Genomic DNA, 22909 nt, shown 5'->3' with positions numbered 1-22909 from the left:
CCGCTTCTTAAAGGGCAATGTACAGGTACGTTAATCTGCCAATGTATATCGGCGTGAACCGGTCAGCAAGCGGTTAAGCTTCGGTTTTATTAGGGATAATAACTTGGATGGGGTAGAGGGGTTGTGGAATGCTCAACTTGACTGAAAACAATGAATGGGGACAACCTCCTTCCTTTGTACAAAGTAAGGATCGTGGACTGTTCTCCTTCCTAGAAACCCTCAGTCCTTAAGAATCAGCAACAAAAGTCCCTGGAGGAGTAGTAGTCCCTTTAGAAAAATGGCACAATATGTTGTAAACTGCATGCAGGAATATCTCCTCTCCTTCGTGAACTGCTCCGAGCTCCACTGCCTGCAGTAACTACCAGCCCTCCTGGCTGCTCCAAAGATCTCCCAGGGCAAGGAGCGCTGTCCTTCTGAAAGCTTGCTACCATCTGACAGTCTCTTCCATTGTGAATCCCTGGGTGTGCTGATGTACTCACTCTGTCTTCTTTGCTTCCCCTTAGATGAGATTCCTTCTCAAATCGTAATGCTGAGAGGATCTTTTCTAGAAAGTTTATAAAGGTTCCCATCAGCATCATCTCAAATATATATCTACACAGAACCCTTTAAAAAAGCATATAGATTTATAACTCAAGCTATCCAATGATAAGGGGGATTTATTTGACAAATTGCCCAAACAAAAATCCTACATATTAATTTACTTGGGTCAAACACACAAAAGAGTATCCACCTCAATACATCTGTCTGCATCGAGTTCATCCACATTACACACTAAAAGTGTGGCCTATATTTAGGAAAAAGGGTGTTTGCCGAGGGTCACCCCCACCAAAGGCAAGTCCAAAAAACGCCTCCAGCCTGAAGCGGGCCCCCCCCCCCTGCAACTCCGTAAGCGACCAGCCTCCACATAAAATGGAATCTAGGGTAGGATTTGCTGACAGAATCTTCCCAGGCCAGACCGACCCCATCCTGGAGGCTTAAATCTACTCCCCAATAGCCACAACTGATATTAATCTAATTTTGTGTACACCAAATGCCTTTGCAATCTCAGAATTTCAGGTATGGTATAGATGCACTTTAAACTGGAAATGTCATTCAAGGCAAGCTTAAACATGTAAGGCTGTCCAAAGACCACAAGCAATATTTGTAGAAGGATCAGACCATTAGGAGGCACTTCCTAGAAGGTGGTAATGAGCACTTTTGATGGTGTAAGCTGCCCAGTCCCTTCTTATCTCAGTGGGGAGAGAGGTGAAAAGTACATATGTTCCCCTTCAGTCCTTCCTGATGAGAAAGGATTATAAGCAGTCGAGCCTCGCATTTGCGTTCATACACGCTGATTTCGGGGACATATCTCACCACCTATGGCTAGCCTACGACACCAGTGAGCACCAATTATTTGCTAGCTCCTTAAGTGTTTATTTGCCAATGACTGATTCTTGAAGGTAACCATGTGCCCAGTTTTGCGTAAACACAGAGGCAGAGCACAACGTGCATATGAAGGTCGAATATAAAAACTTGGTCATCCTTCATATTTCAAAATGGCAAAAAAAAAAAAAAACTGTCCTCTGCACAGTACATGGACCATTTAAATACTGAAAATCCCAAGCATACAAGATCTGGACAATGACCATGAAATGCGTCTGATTTCACAATGTGCCACGTAATCTGAAGACAAAAGAGGCAGACTTTGCATGCAAATGATTTACATACAGCCCTGGCCTCAGTCTGGCTAGTAATTCACATGGCAACAATGGGGTCATTCTCTCCTGGGAAGCGTGGCAGTAAATATAAGCGACAGATGCCAGCTTATTACACCCAGCACTAATGAGGGAACATTTGCTGCAAATGGAGATGATGGATGAAAGGAGATGAGCGGTACAGGGAATCTGGTAAAACACAACTTTCCTTGGAGAAAATATCTCCGGACAATTTGCTTTTTGACCACATATTCAAAAATCGGTACATTCTCCACAATTCGAGCCAATGCTGTACCGTGGTGGTTACCACTCATTCCTCACAGCCTGGGATCCCTGTTCAGTTTCTATACGAATACTATTCATGAAGTTTTTAGATTTTCCTTTGAATTGGTTTGGCTTCTCTTCTAGAAATCTGGTTTTGCCAACCAGTTTTCTCCCACAATCCAAAAACCTTTTAGTAGTTTAAAGTGGACCTTCACTCGTGAATAAATCATACCAATACCTACAATCTAAACAAGATGCCCTTTTTATTTTTTTTCTATTAACCTTTTTTTCCCCTTTATTTAGAGTCCAACCCACACCCTGCCCAGATTCTCACAGAGAATGCCATATAACCCTGCTCTTTTTTCTCCATTCATAAAATCCATGACATCATCTAAACAGATATGGTGCGAGATCAGTCTGCCCATCGAAGAAATGAGGACGATGGTAGTGCCAGATGTGACCTGTAGCAGAAGAGCGGTACAAGAGAAGAGGACAATGCTAAATCTACAGGGCTTTCAAGTATATTAATATAGCATTAAAAGAGCTCCAAAAAGGTAAAATGGAAGAAATTACTAAACTTTCATGGGGAGGAAAAAGTTCCCCTTTGACTGGCTTCCATAACTCAGTTAAAGATTTTAAAGAGTCACTATCACCTTGGCCTAAATGGATAGGAGTCTTCCCAACCCACCACTACCACCCTTCCTGCATTCCTCCACCATCCCGCCCTTGAAGCCAGTTACAATACCTTGGAAATGTGGGAGGGCCAAGGGGCATTCCCCCATGTTCTAGTGCTCAGGTCTAGCAGCCAATTACTAAGGTCTGAGCACGGTCATATGACAGAGGAGGAAAAGTCACTGGCCTCCAAACCCAGCTGACATTGGGGATTTTAGTGCCGGCAAAAAAAAAAAAAAAAAAAAGAGAGAAAAGAGCAGAAACGCATTTGTAAGGTATTAGTGGGTGGATGGACCACCCTTTGCAAACTATTAGGCCCCTTCCACGTGGCCAGTTTGTTGCAGCAGCTGGATTTCTGCAGTAAGAATCTGTGGATTCTTGCTGCTGGAATGACTGGGTTATGTGTGCAGTGGTTGATTGCATCCAGGCTCAGACTTCTGTCCCAAACCACACTCTGTGTGCAGTCACATGCAATCAGCAGCAGCTGCTATCAGCCTGCCATTCCTTTAAATAGGCTGAGTGGCCGCTGCTGATCGCATAACTCTGCAGATTCTTGCCACAGGAATCCAGTGGCTGTAACAAATTGGCCGTGTGAAAGAAGCCTTTATAGTCATAGCGTGTTGATACACCTAGAAGTGAGGGAGGTTGAACAGGCACAGCCAGGAGAGTGGAGGGGTTCGATCTCCGGCCACCAGCCTCACACAGGGGAGTACAATCTGGGATAAGAATGGTTGCCCTGGATGTTGATATTACTTGTAAGCTGACCCAGCTACTTGCTATGGCCACATGTGAAGTAGCCTGGGTTCTTACACCTTTACCTACTCTTTTTGAGTCCACTGCCCAAACTCTCCGTTCTTGTTCTTCTCAGAGCACCCCCTCACCAAGTCATGGCACACTCCCTTCCATAAACACACTGTTAATTTCCAGCTTTCAGCACTGTCGTACTTTGAATGACAATTGAGCAGTCATGCAACACTGGTACTACTCATGAAATTTTCATAATTTGTTAAGACTCGTAAAGCTTTCTTTTGGTGGCATTTAATCATCACTGGGTTTTTATTTTGTTGCCACGTTAAAACATTTTGCAACCAAGTAATTTTTCTCCTTCATTGATGCGCGCTAATGAGGCTGCACTGATGGGCACCGATAGGCAGCACTGATAATCAGGGCAAATGTACCCTGTCAGGATCGCCGGTTACTGGCTCTCCTCTCCTCACGCTGTGACAGCACCTGAGGAAAATACTGCTGATAACTGGCAAGTACATTTACACTGATCAGTTGTGGTGATTGGTCACAGCTGATCCTGTGGTAAAGGGCCGCTGCAAATGGCCCTTTACCACGATCTGTGATCGGCTGTGCCTGAAGGGGCACACGCGGGGCGTGGTTCCGGAAGGACATTCATGGACGCCCTCCTGGAACAGAGCTGCGCTGTAGCCATATTTCAGCTATAGCACAGTATGGAAGTGGTTACTGCATAGACGCATAAAGGTGAAACATGTCTTGATTTTAGAACTACTCAATTGACAAAGGCTTGTAAAGAAGACAAGGAACTATAGTTCTGTTTTTGTTTCCCACAGCAGAGAGAAGGGAACGCTGTCTGTCTGGCCAGGCCTGAATGTTCCACGAATAAAGGAACTTCCTAGGGCCGCACACTTACACGCACAGGGAATACTGTATACTAGGCACGCCTTTATCAAACAATCTGTGGGAAAATTCAGCCCGCCTGGGTTTGGTCCAAGCAATATACGCATTATTGTAATAGCAAAACAAAAATCAATAGAGGCAATGATCGTATGTCAGGATAAAATGCACCAAGGACAGAGGAGTTAAAGTAATCTGGTCATGAGAGAAATATTGAGAAGCACGCCTGGATTTAATAAATTAGAAGTCACTGACCAGAAAGGTATTCAGGTCAGAAAAGCCCGACTTCCAGCTTTGGTAACACTTTAAATAGTTTATTTTGGGCTCACACTGATGCCAATAAACCATCACCTTTACGAATTGCTGAAGTCATGGTCAGCGTTGTAGAGGGCCTCGTTCACAAGGGCCTACCTAAGTGTACACTCTTGTGAGGGCCGAGTTTTCCCCACATAAGATTCACAGGTATTCTGTGCATCCCCGTGCAGGTGGTCCCATTTATGTCAATTGCCAATATGACATCCATGTGGGTGCGGATGTCCGTCTCAAAATTCACGCTGTCTGCATTCAGGGACACGCACTAACCACTTACCTCTCCACCTCAGCCAATCAGGGGAAGCCTTATATTTATTGATCAAAATACAAGCAGGGGCGGACTGACCCATCGGTCATTCGGTCGCCGTCCGAGGGCCCGGAGCCATTAGGGGCCCGTGGCCGTCCCAACGAGAGGCCCCTTGAAGCGGCTGTAATAATACTGCTAACAGCACGCTGCTCCCCGCCAGCTCCTCCCTCCCTCCCGTCCGTCGCCGGTGCTTGCACTGTACACTACATCACCTAGGACGGACGAGAAGGGAGGAGAGGCCAGCGGGGAGCAGCGCGCTCTTAGCGGTATTGATTACAGGCATGACCGGGGCGAGTGAAACTTTTGTTTACTGGAGGGCCGCCATCGGAGGGAGGGGGTGACCAGTACAGATTTATGGGGCCCGGGCAGTCTTCAGTGTGCTCTCTCCCCTCTCCACACTAACCCCCTGTATGCTCTCCCCCCACAGTGTTGCCCTGTGTGTCCTCCTCCCCATGTCCCCCCAGTGTCTCCCCGTGTCCCCCTGTGTGTCCCCTCCCCAGTGTCCCCTTGTATGTCCCCTCCCCAGTGTTCCCCTGTGTGTGTCCCCTCCCCAGTGTCCCCCAGTGTCCCCCTGTGTGTCCCCCCCAGTGTCCCCTCACCAGTATTCCCCTGTGTCCCCCCCCCGGTGTTCCCCTGTATGTCCCCCCCAGTGTCCTGTGTACTCCCCCCAGTGTCCCCCTGTGTTTTCTCCCCCCACCCAGTGTTCCCCTGTGTGCTCCCCCCACAGGGTCCCCCGTGTCCCCCCAGTATACCCCTGTGTGCCTACCCCTCCCAGTGTTCCCTGTGTGCTCCCCCTGCAGTGTCCCACTATGTGCTCCCCCCAGTGTCCCCCTGTGTGCTCTCCCTCCCAAAGTGTCCCACTGTGCTCCCCCCAGTGTTCCCCTGTGTGCTCCCCACAGTGTTCCCCTGTGTGCTCCCCACAGTGTTCCCCTGTGTGCTCCCCACAGTGTCCTCCTGTGTGCTCCCCACAGTGTCCTCCTGTGTGCTCCCCACAGTGTCCTCCTGTGTGCTCCCCACAGTGTCCTCCTGTGTGCTCCCCACAGTGTCCTCCTGTGTGCTCCCCACAGTGTCCTCCTGTGTGCTCCCCACAGTGTCCTCCTGTGTGCTCCCCACAGTGTCCTCCTGTGTGCTCCCCACAGTGTCCTCCTGTGTGCTCCGCCCAGTGTCCTCCTGTGTGCTCCGCCCAGTGTTCCCCTGTGTGACCCCCCCCCAGTGTTCCCCGGTGTGACCCCAACAGTGCCTCCTTGTGTGTGACCCCCTCCAGTGTCCCCCTGTGTGCTCCCCACCGCCACAGTGTACACCCTGTGTGCCCCCATCCCCAGTGTCCCCCTGTGCCCCCCCTCCCAGGGCCCCCTGTGTGCTCCCCACCCCCCACACTTTCTTCCTGTGTGCTCCCCACCTCCCACAGTGTCCACCCTGTGTGCCCCCTCCCCAGTGTCCCCCTGTGCCCCCCCTCCCAGGGCCCCCCTGTGTGCTCCCCACCCCCCACAGTGTCTTCCTGCGTGCTCCCCACCCCCCACAGTGTCCCCCTGTGTGCTCCCCACCCCCCACAGTGTCCCCCTGTGTGCTCCACACCCCCCACAGTGTCCCCCTGTGTGCTCCACACCCCCCACAGTGTCCCCCTGTGTGCTCCACACCCCCCACAGTGTCCCCCTGTGTGCTCCACACCCCTCAGGGTCTCCCTGTGTGCTCCCCCAGTGTCCCCCTGTGTGCTCCACACCCCCTCAGGGTCTCCCTGTGTGCTCCCCCAGTGTCCCCCTGTGTGATTTCCCCCCCTCCCCAGTGTCCCCCTGTGCCCTCTCCCCCTCCCCAGGGTCTCCCTGTATGCTCTTCCCCCACAGTGTCCCTCTGTATGCTCTCCCCCCACAGTGTCCCTCTGTATGCTCTCCCCCCACAGTGTCCCTCTGTATGCTCTCCCCCAGTGACCCCGTTTGCTCCCCCCAGTGTTGCCCTGTGTGCTCTCCATCCTCACAGTGTCCCCTGTGTGCTTTCCCCCTCCCCCAGTGCCCCCCTATGCCCTCTCCCCTTCCCAGGGTCTCCCTGTGTGCTCCCTCCAGTGTCCCCATGTGTGGTTCCCCCCCCCACAGTGTCCCTCTATGTGCTTCCCCCCACAGTGTCCCCATGTGCTCTCCAACCCCAAAGTGTCTTCCTGTGTGCTCCCCACCCCCCACAATGTCCTCCTATGTGCTCCCCACCCCCCCAGTGTCCCCCTGTGTGCCTACCCCTCCCAGGGTCTCCCTGTGTGCTCCCCCCAGTGTCCCTCTGTGTGCTTCCCCCCTCCCCAGTGTCCTCCTGTGCCCCCTCCCCCTCCCAGGGCACCCTGTGTGCTCCCCACCCCCCACGGTGTCTTCCTGTGTGCTCCCCACCCCCCACGGTGTCTTCCTGTGTGCTCCCCACCCCCCACGGTGTCTTCCTGTGTGCTCCCCACCCCCCACGGTGTCTTCCTGTGTGCTCCCCACCCCCCACGGTGTCTTCCTGTGTGCTCCCCACCCCCCACGGTGTCTTCCTGTGTGCTCCCCACCCCCCACGGTGTCCCCCTGTGTGCTCCCCACCCCCCACGGTGTCCCCCTGTGTGCTCCCCACCCCCCACGGTGTCCCCCTGTGTGCTCCCCACCCCCCACGGTGTCCCCCTGTGTGCTCCCCACCCCCCACAGTGTCCCCCTGTGTGCTCCCCACCCCCCACAGTGTCCCCCTGTGTGCTCCCCACCCCCCACAGTGTCTTCCTGTGTGCTCCCCACCCCCCACAGTGTCTTCCTGTGTGCTCCCCACCCCCCACAGTGTCTTCCTGTGTGCTCCCCACCCCCCACAGTGTCTTCCTGTGTGCTCCCCACCCCCTCAGGGTCTCCCTGTGTGCTCCCCCAGTGTCCCCCTGTGTGATTTTTCCCCCCTCCCCAGTGTCCCCCTGTGCCCTCTCCCCCTCCCCAGGGTCTCCCTGTATGCTCTTCCCCCACAGTGTCCCTCTGTATGCTCTCCCCCCACAGTGTCCCTCTGTATGCTCTCCCCCAGTGACCCCGTTTGCTCCCCCCAGTGTCGCCCTGTGTGCTCTCCATCCCCACAGTGTCCCCCGTGTGCTTTACCCCTCCCCCAGTGCCCCCCTATGCCCTCTCCCCTTCCCAGGGTCTCCCTGTGTGCTCCCTCCAGTGTCCCCCTGTGTGGTTCCCCCCCCACAGTGTCCCTCTATGTGCTTCCCCTCCACAGTGTCCCCCATGTGCTCTCCAACCCCACAGGGTCCACCGTGTGCTCTCCCCCTCCGCCAGTGTTCCCCTGTGCCCTCTCCCCTCCCAGGGTCTCCCTGTGTGCTCCCCACAGTGTCCCCCATGTGCTCTCCAACCCCACAGGGTCCACCGTGTGCTCTCCCCCTCAGCCAGTGTCCCCCTGTGTGCTCTCCCCCCCCCCACAGTGTCCCCCTGTGTGCTGTGCTCCCCCCAAATGTCCCCCTGTCCAGGTGTGGCTTGGGATGCAGGGGGCCCCATGATCTTCTATTGCCCGGGGGCCCCATCAGTTGTCAGTCCGCCCCTGAATACAAGGGTTCCTGTGAATGGCTGACAGCGCCCAGATAAGTCTCCATACCACTACTTGAACACAGCACAACATATTGTATGTGCTGTATGTAGCTGATACTATCCACAGTTAAGTATGCCCGTGTGAATGAGGCCTAAAGCGTACACCCATGTGAGGTCTTTATTTGTCCAACTCAGTTTTGTTCCAGGAGACAAAATTTCTTTGCTGCGCTCTGAAGAATTCAGATTGCTTTTGCTTGCTACATTCTACTTTTAGCTCACTGACTCAGGTAGTATCAAAAAAAAGGATAAATGACATTGCAGCACAGCCCAAGAGCGATTTCTTAAAGTGGTTCTAAAGACTCAAGGATTTTACCTTCATGTATTCTCTGCATTAAAAAGGTAAAAAACCTGTGTCCAAGATCCCCTCAAGCCCCCCTTTATATCTACATGAGCCATATTTTGATCCAGCACTGGGTACGGTGGCAGAGACTCTCTCCCTCCTAAATAGGCAGACTAATAGAAGCAGAAGCCATTGGCTCCTACTGCTGTCAATCAAATCCAATGATGAGGGAGTGGGGGTGGAGCAAAGCCCCGCTGTGTGCGTCTATGGACGTGGCAAACAAAGCTCAGGAGCGAAAAAAACGATTACATAAAGCAGGTAAGTATGACGTGTTTGAGATTTAAAAAAAATAAAAGCAAACAATATTGTAGGTTCAAAATCACTTTAATACGAACAATAGTTACCTTTACAAAGTAACAACTGCTCTGCAATAGAAACACAGTGAGGACTGGAAATAGGTGAGAGCTTAAGCAAAGCCATCTTGGTTGTATATAAATGTTTAACTTCACTACAGTCTGTGTGACATTTTCATAAATACCCCTCAGTGTTTATAGGAATCACAGGACTATGCAGCTTCATGGCTCAGATGACTCACTCCCTGAAAACGATTTGCAGATGAGCGCTCAACGTTATGCTATATGACATCATTCCCCAGCAATGGCCAGCCAAATTCCCGCGCTCTCTTGTCAGACGAATAAAGAAAAGAAAAAAAGAAATCAGCGTTTCTGCCTCTTGTGGAAAAATCTATGAGAAGCCCAGCAGATCTTCATTACTGCAGTCTAACGAGAAGCAAACACTTTACAATGCCAGGACTTTCCAGACTGTCTCTGGGGTGGGGACGCTAACAAGTACAGCTAAGATAATCAGTAAACAGCTTACGGTAGATAAAACTGGCTTAAAAGAGACCCGTCAAATTTTAAAAAGATGTAGGCACAGAAAACCAACTATATTTAATATATTTGCTTACTTGCACCATATTTCTTTTCAATAAATGTTTTTTTCCCCAATCAGCTTTCAATAAGCCTTTGAATCTGCTAAGAAACTTGACCACTCCAGAGGAAGTCAATTCTCCACCATAGCCCCTTCCCTGCTGCCATATCATAGTCCTTTCTGTGCTGGTCCAGCTCCTCTGTCCCACTCCCCTACATAACCTGTCTTAAAATTCCAATTCCAGGAAACGAAAAAAAAAAAAGAAAAAAAAGTCCCTTACAATGGGGCTATGCCCACACTGCAAGGATTAACTACTTGTTTTGTCTAGGGGAGAGGAGAAGCTCTATATTACTTACCCATTCCTCCACTTTCCCAGCAGACAGTGCTCCACCAAATGCCGATGGTGAGCTGTTCGTCGGCAACATCACGTCCAGTGTAGAGCCATGGACCCGGAATTGGTCTTGATGACATTATGACCTTAGACATTCAGAGCATTGGACTGGCCTAGCAGCATGGAGGAGTGGGCAAGTAAATCTACTTCCCGAAATCTAGGTTCCCTAAACATAAACAAGCCATTAATCCTTGCAGTGCAGATACAGCCCGACTGTATGGGGTAATTTTAAAGCTTCTTAAAATTAAACTTCAGCCTTTTACTTCAGACGAACCCTTAAAATAATTTTCAGGTTTTGGGGGAACCCCTGCTAAAACCAAAGCTGGCCATTGATGGATCAAACCTCAGCTGGTTCAGCAGGTCGAGATTCGATGCATTTATAGGTAGGCTGATTTACCCAAGTCGATCCATCAATTGATTTGTATACAACTAGCCTATTGGATTTTCAGTATGGGATTACTGCCCACAGTTATAGCTGGTAGCAGAAATCACTGTATTCTCCCAGCTGGGAAGGCTCCTTACCAGCATAATACAATAGTGCTGCAGGAAGAATTCATCCAAACACCAAATATGCTGATGGGGAAATCAAGCAATTTTATTTCATTCCATCAGAGGTGGAAGGAAAGAAAATCGATTAATCTGTGGCTTGCTTTATTCATTTAAATGGGAAAAATTCCCCCTTACAATGGTGGACAGAATGCCACACTTACAGACAGCTAAAACACCATCATTAGGGTCATGCAGCAAGTTGGCTACAGAACTATACAGGTACCATAAAATGGGAGGTCAATCAGCCTCAGCTTGAAGAGCCCTTAGCAACCTCTGGAGGAACCCCAGGATTCCACAGATCACTGGATGGGATAGGCTGCTATAGATTGTCAGCTGGTTAGAGGCTCAGAGTCTGTTGGGATTGCTCCATACATCAATTTACATTAATCTATGAAGGAATAAAAGCAAACTGATCTTCAAAACTGCATGTACAATTGCTCTCCAAAATGTGAACATCAAAGTATATGGCAAAAATCAAATAAAAACCATTTTTGGCATTTCTGATTAGAAAAACGTTCACCGTAGACCCGAATTTTATACTTGCTTGTTCCAAAGCCTCATACACACAATGAGAATATCAGAGGAATGATCCAGTTTTTTTGTTTTGTTTGTTTAGTTTTTTTGCATGCTAGTCTCATTAAAAAACAAAATAAAAAAAACAAAACAATACGTTACTAAAGTTACGAAAAATGCCATACTTTGGAAGTGATGCAATTTGTTATTCTTTTTCTCTTGAAAATCTGCTTTTTGGCAACTAAACAGAACCCCCACACAAGAGGAAACCCGCGCAGGGGTGGTAATTTAATAACAAGAGCACTAAAATGCAACGTAACCACTAACAACGAGGTGTGGCTTACTACCATCTATAGTACATAGGAAGCTCACAAATGAAGTCACAGCTGAGCATGACTCTAAGGAGGATGTTTCTTTACCCAAATAAGCCCACATAAAACAGGGGTACGGTACCTTAATCAGAAGCAAGTGGGGAAGCAGTCATGGGCTCTGTCAACCACTTGGACCATACCCCATCGTATTTCTTAAGGCAGCCAATTTATACAAGTAGCCTTGTAAAGTTGTAAATTAGCATTTACTAGTTTCCAAAAAGAAATAGAGGAGGGGGACAGCTTTTTTCCAATGTAAAGTGATGGCCTTCCTAGCGTAAAAGAGCAGAAGACTATGCCATAAAAATTAAGTTTTCAACCAAACCAAGCAGGCATATCATCATAGTGGATCTCAAGGTAGTGGACATCAGTGTGTTAGTCAACACCAACACCTCCTCCCAGAACCCGGTGACTGCTGGACAAGACCAGAAGATGTCGGAGAAATCTCCCAGGGAAAACAGCCACACCTCCAGCACTCTTGTGGATGAGACTAGTTCATCTTATGTAGTCTATAGGGGTGAATTAATCCCTATGTTGAATCTTTAATTGAATGAGCCGGTCCCGCAAGTTAACTAAAACACAAGGAAGATGTCAAACTATCCTCCCAGTCATTACTTCAATCTGCAATGTCCCGCAGACCATCAAGCTCCAGTAAGGATACAGAAAGAACGTGGGCATATAAATGAGATGTGGACTTCTCAGCACAGTCTGCTCTAAGCAGCTGCTTTAAAGCCGGCTGGAAAGTTAGGTTCAAGGAAATGGTTTGTGGAAAGCATGGGAGAACTGCATAGATCTGAAAAAATAAGTGTCAGGGACGTTAATCACTATCCAAGAGACTGTTATAATCTTATATTTGGCTCAGGCCCCCGGGTCAGGTATCATGTAAAAATGTGACAAGGGGTTAGGGAGCATTGGACAACACCGCAAGTTTGGAACATTTTTCTCCTTCCAAGCCCAAATGGTAGTAAGCATGCAGGGGGTCAAAGAGTAAGGGGCTTGAGTACCCCCTAAACAAAAAGATTGGAGAGCCTTCAGGCAGTCCACAACTGCAGCTTCCAACATGGTGGCGGGGTTAGTCCTATCTGGGCACAACCACCAGGCAGCAGTAACTAATTAGGTGGCCAAACAGTATTTGCAACAGTCTGGCAAAGCTAGGCCTCCCAGAGATTGGGGGTGCATGAGGGTGGATAATTTATATCCTGGAGTTTGCGAGACGCACAGAAATAAAGAAAAAAGCCGATTCAAAACATACAAAAAAAAATAGAAGAAAAAAAAAGTACTTCGGTAGCCACTGTGGGGAGTTGAAAAATAATTACGTTAGACAAGTAAACCCAAATACCTAAACTCCTCAACCCATTGTAGTGCTATGTCCGGGGAAGCTGTAAGTCGTGCAGCGAGGCCAATTGGAAACAGCAGGTATTTTGTTCAGTTTACCCTTAGACCAATGAGTTTGAACGTAACACCTGGAGTGCCCCCTGTAAAGAATGACCTGCATCATTAAGGAACAACAAGAGATCGTTTGCATATAGGGCCACCCTCTCCTCCAGCCAGCCAATCCAAAGCCCATTGTATTTTATGCTTTCATTTTCAAGCGTGGCCTTGCTCACACAATTTTTATTGTACAAATACTATACCAATTACACAAAAATCATTTGTTCTGTTATTGAGGATTTTTCGTGTCTGTCCCTTTGGATATTTTCACATGAACCGACGTGATCGGCTGTTAAAAACCATGTACTAACGAACAGACGACCGATCTTAATGTGTTTTTTTCGTCTGATATTCTCATCGTGTGGCCTTTAAGATGACCAATGTTTGTTCCATATATTGTGTATATGTGGCTATGATGGAACAGGAGTCTTCAAAATACAATGGGGCGGATTTAACAGTGGAGAAAAGAAAAGGTGCACAAAATTGGGGCTGTCAATAGCAACCAATCAAGTTTAATTTTGTGGATTTACTTTAAAACATTGCTTGTTCAAAATTGGCAATGGCTTCAGTTATGAATTTAAAACAAAAACATTTCTAAAACCGATGTGGTTTTCTACTACAAATGAAGTCTTAGGATTTCTTTATGCATAAAAGAGATGGTGCAGGGCTATGTAACTTGGTGGCAGTGAATGTAGACCAAATTACCATAACAATCAGCCTCCTAGATAATTAGGGCAATTACTACAAAAACGAATGAAAGAGTAATAACTGCATAACAAGTGTTAAATGAAAATGCAGGCATACGAGAGAAAAATCGCACAAACACACTCTTCAATTATCCACAATAATAAAAAAGTTAAAATGTGAATAGAGATTTATGGAGAGATATTTATAAAAGGGGCATTAAATTGGGAATAAAGATGGTAAAAACATCTGTGGGTCTTTTGTATCTTTTTTAAAGGGAGCAAATCAAGCTGTGAACCATTGTTACACTGACTGGAATTGTATATGATATACAAATGACTGGCAATAACGGTCTTTATGTAGCCAAACATGCTTACTTCAGTTTAGAAAAATAAAATCAATCTGAAAAGACTCTAAAAGGGTATGTCCAGGCATTACCCAAATGTGACTACAAAACTTTCTCTGTCTGCTTGAATCCTAGGGTTCCTCCAGATGTTAATAGGGGTTTGAGAAAAAAAAAAAAATCAGTAACCAATGACATCCGTTATCTTTTTAGCCTTATGACCACCAATACAAGTAATATCATTCCCAGTGCACACCCAGTGAACGGAGACCTCCTTTCACCAACTACAAGTGTAAGGGGGACCCCTCTCTCAATGATAACCATTGTAAGGTAGTCTATTTGCCACTGACCACCAATCCAAAAGGGACCCTTCTCCCACTGACCACCACCCTTGTCCACTGGATTACCAATCCAAGGGAACACAATTTTTACTATGCATTTCTTTGCTGGCCATTATTACTACTTGTTTAAATATTACTAAAAATCGAATTTGTTAAAGTACAAAAAAAAAAAAAGTAAAAAAAAAAAATAAAAAAAAAAAAAAAAGGGAGGGGGGAGCAACCCTGGGTGTTTAAAAGTATGAAAGATTCCTTCTCATTTATTTTGATATACATACAGTGCGTTGCGAAAGTATTCGGCCCCCTTGAACGTTTCAACCTTTTGCCACATTTCAGGCTTCAAACATAAAGATAAAATTTTTATTTTTTGTGAAGAATCACCAACAAGTGGGACACAATTGTGAAGTAGAACGAAATCTATTGGATTTTTGAAACTTTAACTAATAAAAAAATTAAAAAAGTGGGGCGTGCAAAATTATTCGGCCCCCTTGCGTTAATACTTTGTAGAGCCACTTTTTGCTGCGATTACAGCTGCAAGTCGCTTGGGGTATGTCTCTATCAGTTTTGTAAGTCGAGAGACTGAAATTCTTGCCCATTCTTCCTTGCAAAACAGCGCAAGCTCAGTGAGGTTGGATGGAGAGCGTTTGTGAACAGCAGTTTTCAGCTCTTTCCACAGATTCTCGATTGGATTCAGGTCTGGACTTTGACTTGGCCATTCTAACACCTGGATACGTTTATTTGTGAACCATTCCTTTGTAGATTTTGCTGTATGTTTGGGATCATTGTCTTGTTGGAAGATAAAATCTCCGTCCCAGTTTTAGGTCTTTTGCAGACTCCAACAGGTTTTCATCCAGAATGGTCCTGTATTTGGCTGCATCCATCTTCCCCTCAATTTTAACCATCTTCCCTGTCCCTGCTGAATAAAAGCAGGCCCAAACCATGATGCTGCCACCACCATGTTTGACAGTGGGGATGGTGTGTTGAGGGTGATGAGCTGTGTTGCTTTTATGCCAAACATATCGTTTTGCATTGTGGGCAAAAAGTTCGATTTTGGTTTCATCTGACCAGAGCACCTTCTTCCACATGTTTGGTGTGTCTCCCAGGTGGCTTGTGGCAAACTTTAGACGAGACTTTTTATGGATATCTTTGAGAAATGGCTTTCTTGCCACTCTTCCATAAAGGCCAGATTTGTGCAGTGTACGACTGATTGTTGTCCTATGGACAGACTCTCCCACCTCAGCTGTAGTTCTCTGCAGTTCATCCAGAGTGATCATGGGCCTCTTGGCTGCATCTCTGATCAGTCTTCTCCTTGTCTGAGCTGAAAGTTTAGAGGGACGGCCAGGTCTTGGTAGATTTGCAGTGGTCTGATACTCCTTCCATTTCAAAATGATCGCTTGCACAGTGCTGCATGGGATGTTTAAAGCTTGGGAAATCTTTTTGTATCCAAATCCGGCTTTAAACTTCTCCACAACAGTATTACGGACCTGCCTGGTGTGTTCCTTGGTCTTCATGATGCTCTCTGCGCTTTCAACAGAACCCTGAGACTATTACAGAGCAGGTGCATTTATACAGAGACTTGATTACACACAGGTGGATTCTATTTATCACCATCAGTCATTTAGGACAACATTGGATCATTCAGAGATCCTCGCTGAACTTCTGGAGTGAGTTTGCTGCACTGAAAGTAAAGGGGCCGAATAATTTTGCACGCACCACTTTTCAGTTTTTTATTTGCTAAAAAAAAGTTTAAAATATCCAATAGATTTCGTTCCACTTCACAATTGTGTCCCACTTGTTGGTGATTCTTCACAAAAAATAAAATTTTTTATATCTTTATGTTTGAAGCCTGAAATGTGGCAAAAGGTTGAAAAGTTTAAGGGGGCAGAATACTTCCGCAAGGCACTGTAGGACCCAAAATGTTACTTCAATGGTTCCTGCATGTTAAAAGTTGAGCATGTCTTTTTTTTTTTTTACACCTTATTCCTGTAGCGATAGACAGCCACTTTTGACATTTTTTGGAGTGGCAGCTGCTGGCCAAGACCCCCCCCCCAAAAAAAAGAAAAGAAGAAGAAGCAGCCTTAGTATAACTGAAGAGGAAAAAATCTGGTGCAGCTGTGCATAGTAGCCAATCGGCTTCTAACTTCAGCTTTTTCAATTAAGCTTTTACAATTAAGGTTCCATGCACACTGAAACTCATAAAACAGAAGTTTTTGGGGAGTTTGGGTGTTTTTTTTTTTTTTTATTTATTTTAACAGCTCATAAACTCCCCGTTCTTATCCTATGTGTCCATGCACATAGTGCGCAATGACTAATTGGCATGGAGCGGGGCCACCTGCGGACGTCATCCGGAGGCCCTGTCTCCATATGACGTCACCACCCAGAGCATGATGGGATGATGACATCACAAGGAGGTGGGGCCTCGGGATGACATCGGAAGGTGGCCCTGCCCCATGCCAATATAAGTCATTGCACACGGCGGACTCAGCATTACAACAGGAGATTGCTTTGAGTCAACATCGGAAGAAGAACAGAGGGAGAAGATAGCAGAGAAGACCTGGCAAAAGGAGGGAGAAGACAGCGGAGAGAGAAGACCCAGCAGAAGAGGGAGGAGAAGACAGCGCAGAGAGGAGTAGGAGCGGAGAAGAAATCGGAAGAGACACTGGAGCTGCCTTAATAAAATACTTTGAAAACCCGTGTACAGTGTTTGTTTTTGACACTTTTTTTGGTGAATGGGTAGGTGTACAATGTACCCCATACTCATTCACATAGGGTGGGGGGGGGGGTCGAGATCAGGGGGTCCCCTTCTTAAAGGGGACTTCTAGAATCTGATAAGCCCCTGCCCGCAGACCCTGAGAACCGCCGGCCAGGGTTGTCGGGAAGAGGCCCTTTTCCTCATCAACATGGGGACAAGATGCTTTGGGGTGCCCCAAAGCACCCGCTCTCCATGTTGATGGCATGTGCCCTGGTATGGTCCAGGAGGGGAGCGCTCACTCGTCCCCTCCATCCTGACCTGCCAGGCTGCATGTTCGGATAAGGGTTTGGTATGGATTTTGAGGGGGGGGGGGGCGCCACCCATGCAATTTTTTTCATTTTGGCGGGGGTTTCCCCTTAAAATACATACCAGACAAAAGGGTCTGGTATCATCCGAGGGGGGGGGCCACGCCAATTTTTTTGGAATTTTGGCAGGGGTTCCCCTTCATCCTCAGCACATAAGTCGCACAGCAGGTCAGATTATCATGATCCGACTTCTGGTGCGACTTTAATCAAAATCGATGGTTCCCCATGGGAGCTGATTGATTTGAATAGGAGGCAGAGAAACATGGCTAAACACACATTGATGCCAATGCAAAATGTGGATAAAATTGCTATTTTAAATCAGTGTTTTCCTGACAGCAATCCAACATCCAGAACGACTTGAGCGTTGTGTGTGCCTGGAGCCTAAAACTTGCAAGTCGATTGGTTTCTATGCAGAGCTGCACTATATTTTTTACTTTCCAGTTTTAGTAAATTAACCCCTTTGGGGAGTGGGACAGAGAGGAAGGTGGGGATAGACAGGGTTCTATAGTCCAGCAGGCAGGGCTGACAATGCTGGGGCAAATGCAGTGCAGAAAAGGCACTGTGTTGTCAGCCCAAAAACCCGAAGATAGGAGCACACTGAATTTGTTTTTTTAAAAGGCATTTTTAATTTAAAAAAATATTCTTCGTCCTAGCAATTTTGTTTTTTTTTGTACAAAGAAAATAGATCTGGCCTCTTATAAAATAATACAAAAATAAAAATGGTTAGGGACTTGTACCATCATCCAGAATCAAATGATATAGAAATTGGGAGCCTAATCCCCAACCAGGCTACCATGAAAGTAGGGGGCAGTTGGACTATCGTGGTACAATAAAAATATTATAACAAATATATAAAAATTACAAAAGATTTTATTGATGCCAGAAAACAATTCATAATTTACAGATAAAACATAGCTATACACAGTATGTCGCCAATGGGTGTTCACAATGGGACAGTTGATCACAGATATAATTTTCCTCGACTAGTTTCGCGGACATAGGCCGCTTCATCAGGAGGTTATCTGTGATAAAATCAAAAAGACAATGTAATAGTCGGCAAATAGAAAGGTAAAGGGTTATCATACAGCATCATATTTGAAAAAAAATCTTTAGGAGTAAAAATGGGGAGAGAGCACAGCTGCTTACCCATGCTTCAGCGGACATCAAGTGTAAAGTGCTACCACCTAAACAGTGGTCCCCCGCGGTAACTCGGGGAGCTACTAGGTATGGTGACTGGAATGTGGGTAAATAAGGCAAAGATAATAAGTATAGTGTAAGCTTATGACAAAATTGTGAAATGCGTGAAACTGAAGTGTACTCTGCATGGAGCATATATAGTGAGGTTTACAACCCTAGATTTTTTTTCAGCATTTGACAAATGGAACCAGGTGCCAGGGACAATGCAACTGTGCACATGCACAAAGTTACCATTTCCCCAGGGGTGAAGATGGCGGCTAAGGAGGGAGCAGTGTAAGATAGCATGAACCTACCGGTAGCGGAAGAGGTAGAAGGTAAGTGTACTATAACATGCAAGCCTTCTGTACACATTTACATTTAAAGTTGTATAGTCAAAATTTGAACTTTTACTTACAGGTAAGCCTATAATAAGGTTTACCTGTAGGTAAAAAAATATCTCCTAAACCTGTATAGTTTAGGAGATATTCCCCTCGCAATGGGCCACTGACTGCAGTGGCGCATGCGCACAGGGGATTCTTGGCTGAAAGCCCAGTAGACGCCGGTGTTCTGCCGGGAACTGCCCCCCCTCCAATCGGATAGTGTCCGCCTCATACTGCGCAGGCGCAGCTCTTGCACAGTACATAGGACAAGGAGATGCTGAAAGTCTCCAAAGATGAATGGTGCCTGCGCACTTAATAGTACCTTCTGCCCAGAGTCCAGGTTTAAGCCCCATCACGCAAGTGGACATATGGTATGCTCTTAGTAACCGGACCCCTCGCAGGCTCGCTTCGCTCTGCAATTTTTTTATTCTAAATCTATGTCCACTTGGATGGTGAGGCGTGAACCTGAACTCAGTCCGTTCATCTTCGGAGACTTTTGGCGTCTCCATGTCCTCCGTACCACGCAAGCGCAGTACAGGGCAGACACTATCCGACGGGGGACAGTATTCGACAAGACACCCTGCAAGAAAAATCTCCCGCGCGCATGCGCGGGAGTGATGACATTGCGGCTCCGGCCACTCACATCACCGGAGCCGCGATATCCGGAAGACACGCAGAGGGAACATGTCAGCTCCCTCGGCGTGGATTGGGTGAGATGTAGGGGCCTTGTTCTAGGGCAAGTATTTCATAATGAGCTAAGATGCTGTGCATACTAGCTCATTGCCCTACAGGCGTGGAAAAAAAAAAAAAAAAACGCCAACCAGCTAGTGCTGCTCTAATCCCAAGAACAGAGCGATATGAAGCTGAGAGTGGCAACTATTTGTCACCAATCCCTGCTCTAGCACATACTGGAGTGCCAGGCTGTGGAGGGGGTGGGAGCAGCTGGGACAGTGGATCTCCAACGTCAGCCGACAGCAGGTTTTGCCGGACTGAGAGCGAAGTCTGGGTCACGGGAAAGCACAAAAATGTGCATCCAGAGCCAAATAAGCTGCTAAAACACCTGACAGCTTACATCTCTTAGGGAATGTTTTGGAGACTACTTGCCTTTGAATCTCTGGGTCGCAACCCTGCTGTGTCTATTATAAAAAGGGCTATCGCTCTATTATGAAGAATGCAGCAAGAGGCACTGCAACATACAAAAGGTGGGTGGGAACACCCCAAATTCCCAGGTGTACAGAAACAGAGCTGAGAATTATGGCAGAAAGAGCTCCTGCTGTTGGTAGGATTGAAAACATATCACAGAAGGTGAAAAAAAGAGAAACTGACAGTAACACTACAATAATCACCTTGTGGCGCTTAAAAAAGAAAAGAAAAACTACTGAATATCAGTGTACTACTGTGTTCAAAATAAATCACATGAAAATTATAAACGCATGTGCATACATACAATAAACGTTGAAGTAAATTGTGATTACATACTAAAACAAAAAAAAATATACAAATAATAGTACTAAACAATCACATATGGATAATACAAAAAAGTAAAAAAGAAAAATAAATATGTGAAAAAAATCATGTGACAAAAAATAAGTGAATGGAACAAATAAATATAATTTAATAAATATTTTATATTTATTTGTTCCATTCACTTATTTTTTGTCACATGATTTTTTTCACATATTTATTTTTCTTTTTTGTATTATCCATATGTGATTGTTTAGTACTATTTGTATATTTTTTTTTGGGAGGGGTGTTTTGAGCGCTGTGATGATATACTAAAGGGGAGGCCATTAATAGTGTATCTAGAGTTTTTTAGGATTGAAAACATACCAACCAGACAGCTTCAATCGTAAAATATCTCACTTGGGGAGGACTGGTTCCTTAAGGAATACTTCCTAGCATGTGTAATGCATTTTCTTCATTTTGGTGCAGAGACCACCCAGAAGCTGAATGCAGGCTGTAACTTATAAGGGTGGATGTAAACAAAGAAATATCAGCCAGCGTAAATAACGGTCACTGCGAAAATGTAAAATGTACTTTAGTCTCTACTCTGCCACCATTTACATGGTGGTGACCCTTAGTTGTCATCAGACAGGGTTGGATACTGTACACCCAGAGAAGGCACACGATTGCAGGCATTGAGCACTGTAATTTTTTACTTAGCTGGCAGCCAGCATCTTGAAAGCGCAAGTGAAGATGTTTGCAGATGGGTCAGAACAGCCAAGGATTTGGCCAAAGTCTCCCTTCAGTAAACAATTTTAGCTTACATTAAATTTCATGGCACAAGAATTCATGTCAAGCACTATTTGCATTTCCACTTCATTAAGTAATGTCACCTTCCTGCTGCCTTGAAGTGGCTCGTGTTTGCAGAGAATTATGTGGTCTGAGAAATCCAGACTGCTCCTGTTTAATAAGGGTATGAACAGCAATGACACAATCAGCCAGCCACAGCAACAGCAAATATTGCCGTGTAATGTGGTGAGTGCTCTTGTCTTGCACAAGTCAAGTCCTGAATTATATTGCCAGCAGAGACACTACCTGCATAGGGTTTGTAAGTGTGGGCTTCACCAGATACCCAGCTTGCTGCCTATGATCCACATCTTGGTGAATAAATTGGTTTATGATGAACATACCTCTACGGCAAATGTGGGACTGTGGTAAGGTCATTAGACAGATGTTATGACCATCTGTGGCTGACAGAGATGTAATTGGTTCCCTGTACTCTGCAAGGAATTGCATAATATGATGGCGGTGTGAATATTTTGTCTGCTTGGAAACTGTTATCAGTAGTACTGCAGCAACTGAATAAAAATCAATCGGGTTATTCAGACACCGAGTGCACAATTCCTGTGCCAAGCCCCATTGTCCCCATTCCAAGTGCACTTTCCTAGCCACGAAGGGCCAGTGACTGGGCAGGTTAGGCCTGAAGTCACGGCCCCCTTAGCAAACTTAAAGCAAGGAAGGCAACAGCAGACATCTTGGGGAGCTGCTCTTGCGCATTACTTGTAGGTTCCAATATAAAGAATAAAGGACAGATGTAAAATGTTACCCAAAATGTTAAATTGCACTGGTGAATTAGGCTTCATTACAGCAGCCAGGGTTAGCTGCAGTAAAACAAACGGGAGGCTGCTGCAGATATCTCTACCTCAAAGCGCTAACACTTAATACACTTGTTAGCAGACGATTCTTCTCTTTTAGTTAAAGCCGTATCAATCCCAAAAGCAAACATATTGCAGCTTACAAATTCTTAGATGTGGTGGTTGCATTCATTTTCTTTTCCTTTATTTTCACCTGGGCAATAAGCCTGTTTTTCAACAGCTCTCTTGCTGAAAATGTAGCAGTTAGAGTGTTGAGTTAAACCATTTAACTGACAGAGGTGCTTACACAATGGTCAGCTTTTATATATGTATGTAAAACCTTTATTCCAAAAGAAAATAAAAAATATATCTGTTGCTGTAACTACTTGTGTAACTACGGTGGGAGCTGGAGTCCGGCTTCAATTTGTTTAGTGCATCTAAATCTGTTAGGCCAGATCACCACGTGAAAACAGAATAGCTGATTGGTAAGCTGCAATGTATTTTCCTTTTTGGTTTTGTGTTCGAGTTTAATACCAATTTAGGCCCCTTTCACACGAGGCGGACCCACTCAGCGGAGTCCGCCAGCTCAGCGGGAGATCGCTCAATTGATCGCCGCTGAGCCGGCGGATGACAGGTCCATCTCTGCTCAATGAGCAGGAAGGGGCCTGCCAGAGCCTCGCTGATTCCTATGGAGAGAACAGACAAAAACAGACAGCAGGTCAGTTTTCATCAGATCCGATCCACCAGATGGATGGCTGAATGTATCGCCATAAGTCTGATTTTAGTGGATGGGATGGCAGGCGTGTGTCAGCGAACACATCTCCGCTGACATCCGCCTACCCATAGGAGTCAATGGATGGCCTGCTTGGAGCCGCCTGAAAAAACAGACAGGTGGATCCGAGCTGGCTTGTCACATGAAAGGTGCCTTAAAGTGGTTCT

General features: G+C 46.3%; 1 protein-coding gene across 6 annotated transcripts in view; it reads right to left on the bottom strand.

Moving 5' to 3' along the window:
• Positions 1 to 22909, bottom strand: part of BICD2 (BICD cargo adaptor 2) — a 138667-nt gene that overhangs the window by 45235 nt on the left and 70523 nt on the right. Inside the window, exon 3 of one of the 6 annotated variants that reach the window (XM_077452087.1) lies at positions 18190 to 18359. The exons of the other annotated variants lie outside the window; for them this stretch is intronic. Coding sequence (XP_077308213.1) covers positions 18348 to 18359 — 12 coding nt within the window. The 3' untranslated portion in view covers positions 18190 to 18347. Of the gene's footprint in view, positions 1 to 18189; positions 18360 to 22909 lie in introns of those variants that run through there. 6 annotated transcript variants of the gene reach the window in all.

This window comes from Lithobates pipiens, unplaced genomic scaffold, assembly GCF_037356315.1.
Source record: "Lithobates pipiens isolate NorthernLeopardFrog02 unplaced genomic scaffold, aLitPip1_a1.2 Scaffold_23, whole genome shotgun sequence".
Lineage (NCBI taxonomy): Eukaryota > Metazoa > Chordata > Amphibia > Anura > Ranidae > Lithobates > Lithobates pipiens.
Note: the sequence above shows the minus strand (reverse complement) of the source record. Positions and strands in the feature narration are given on the sequence as shown.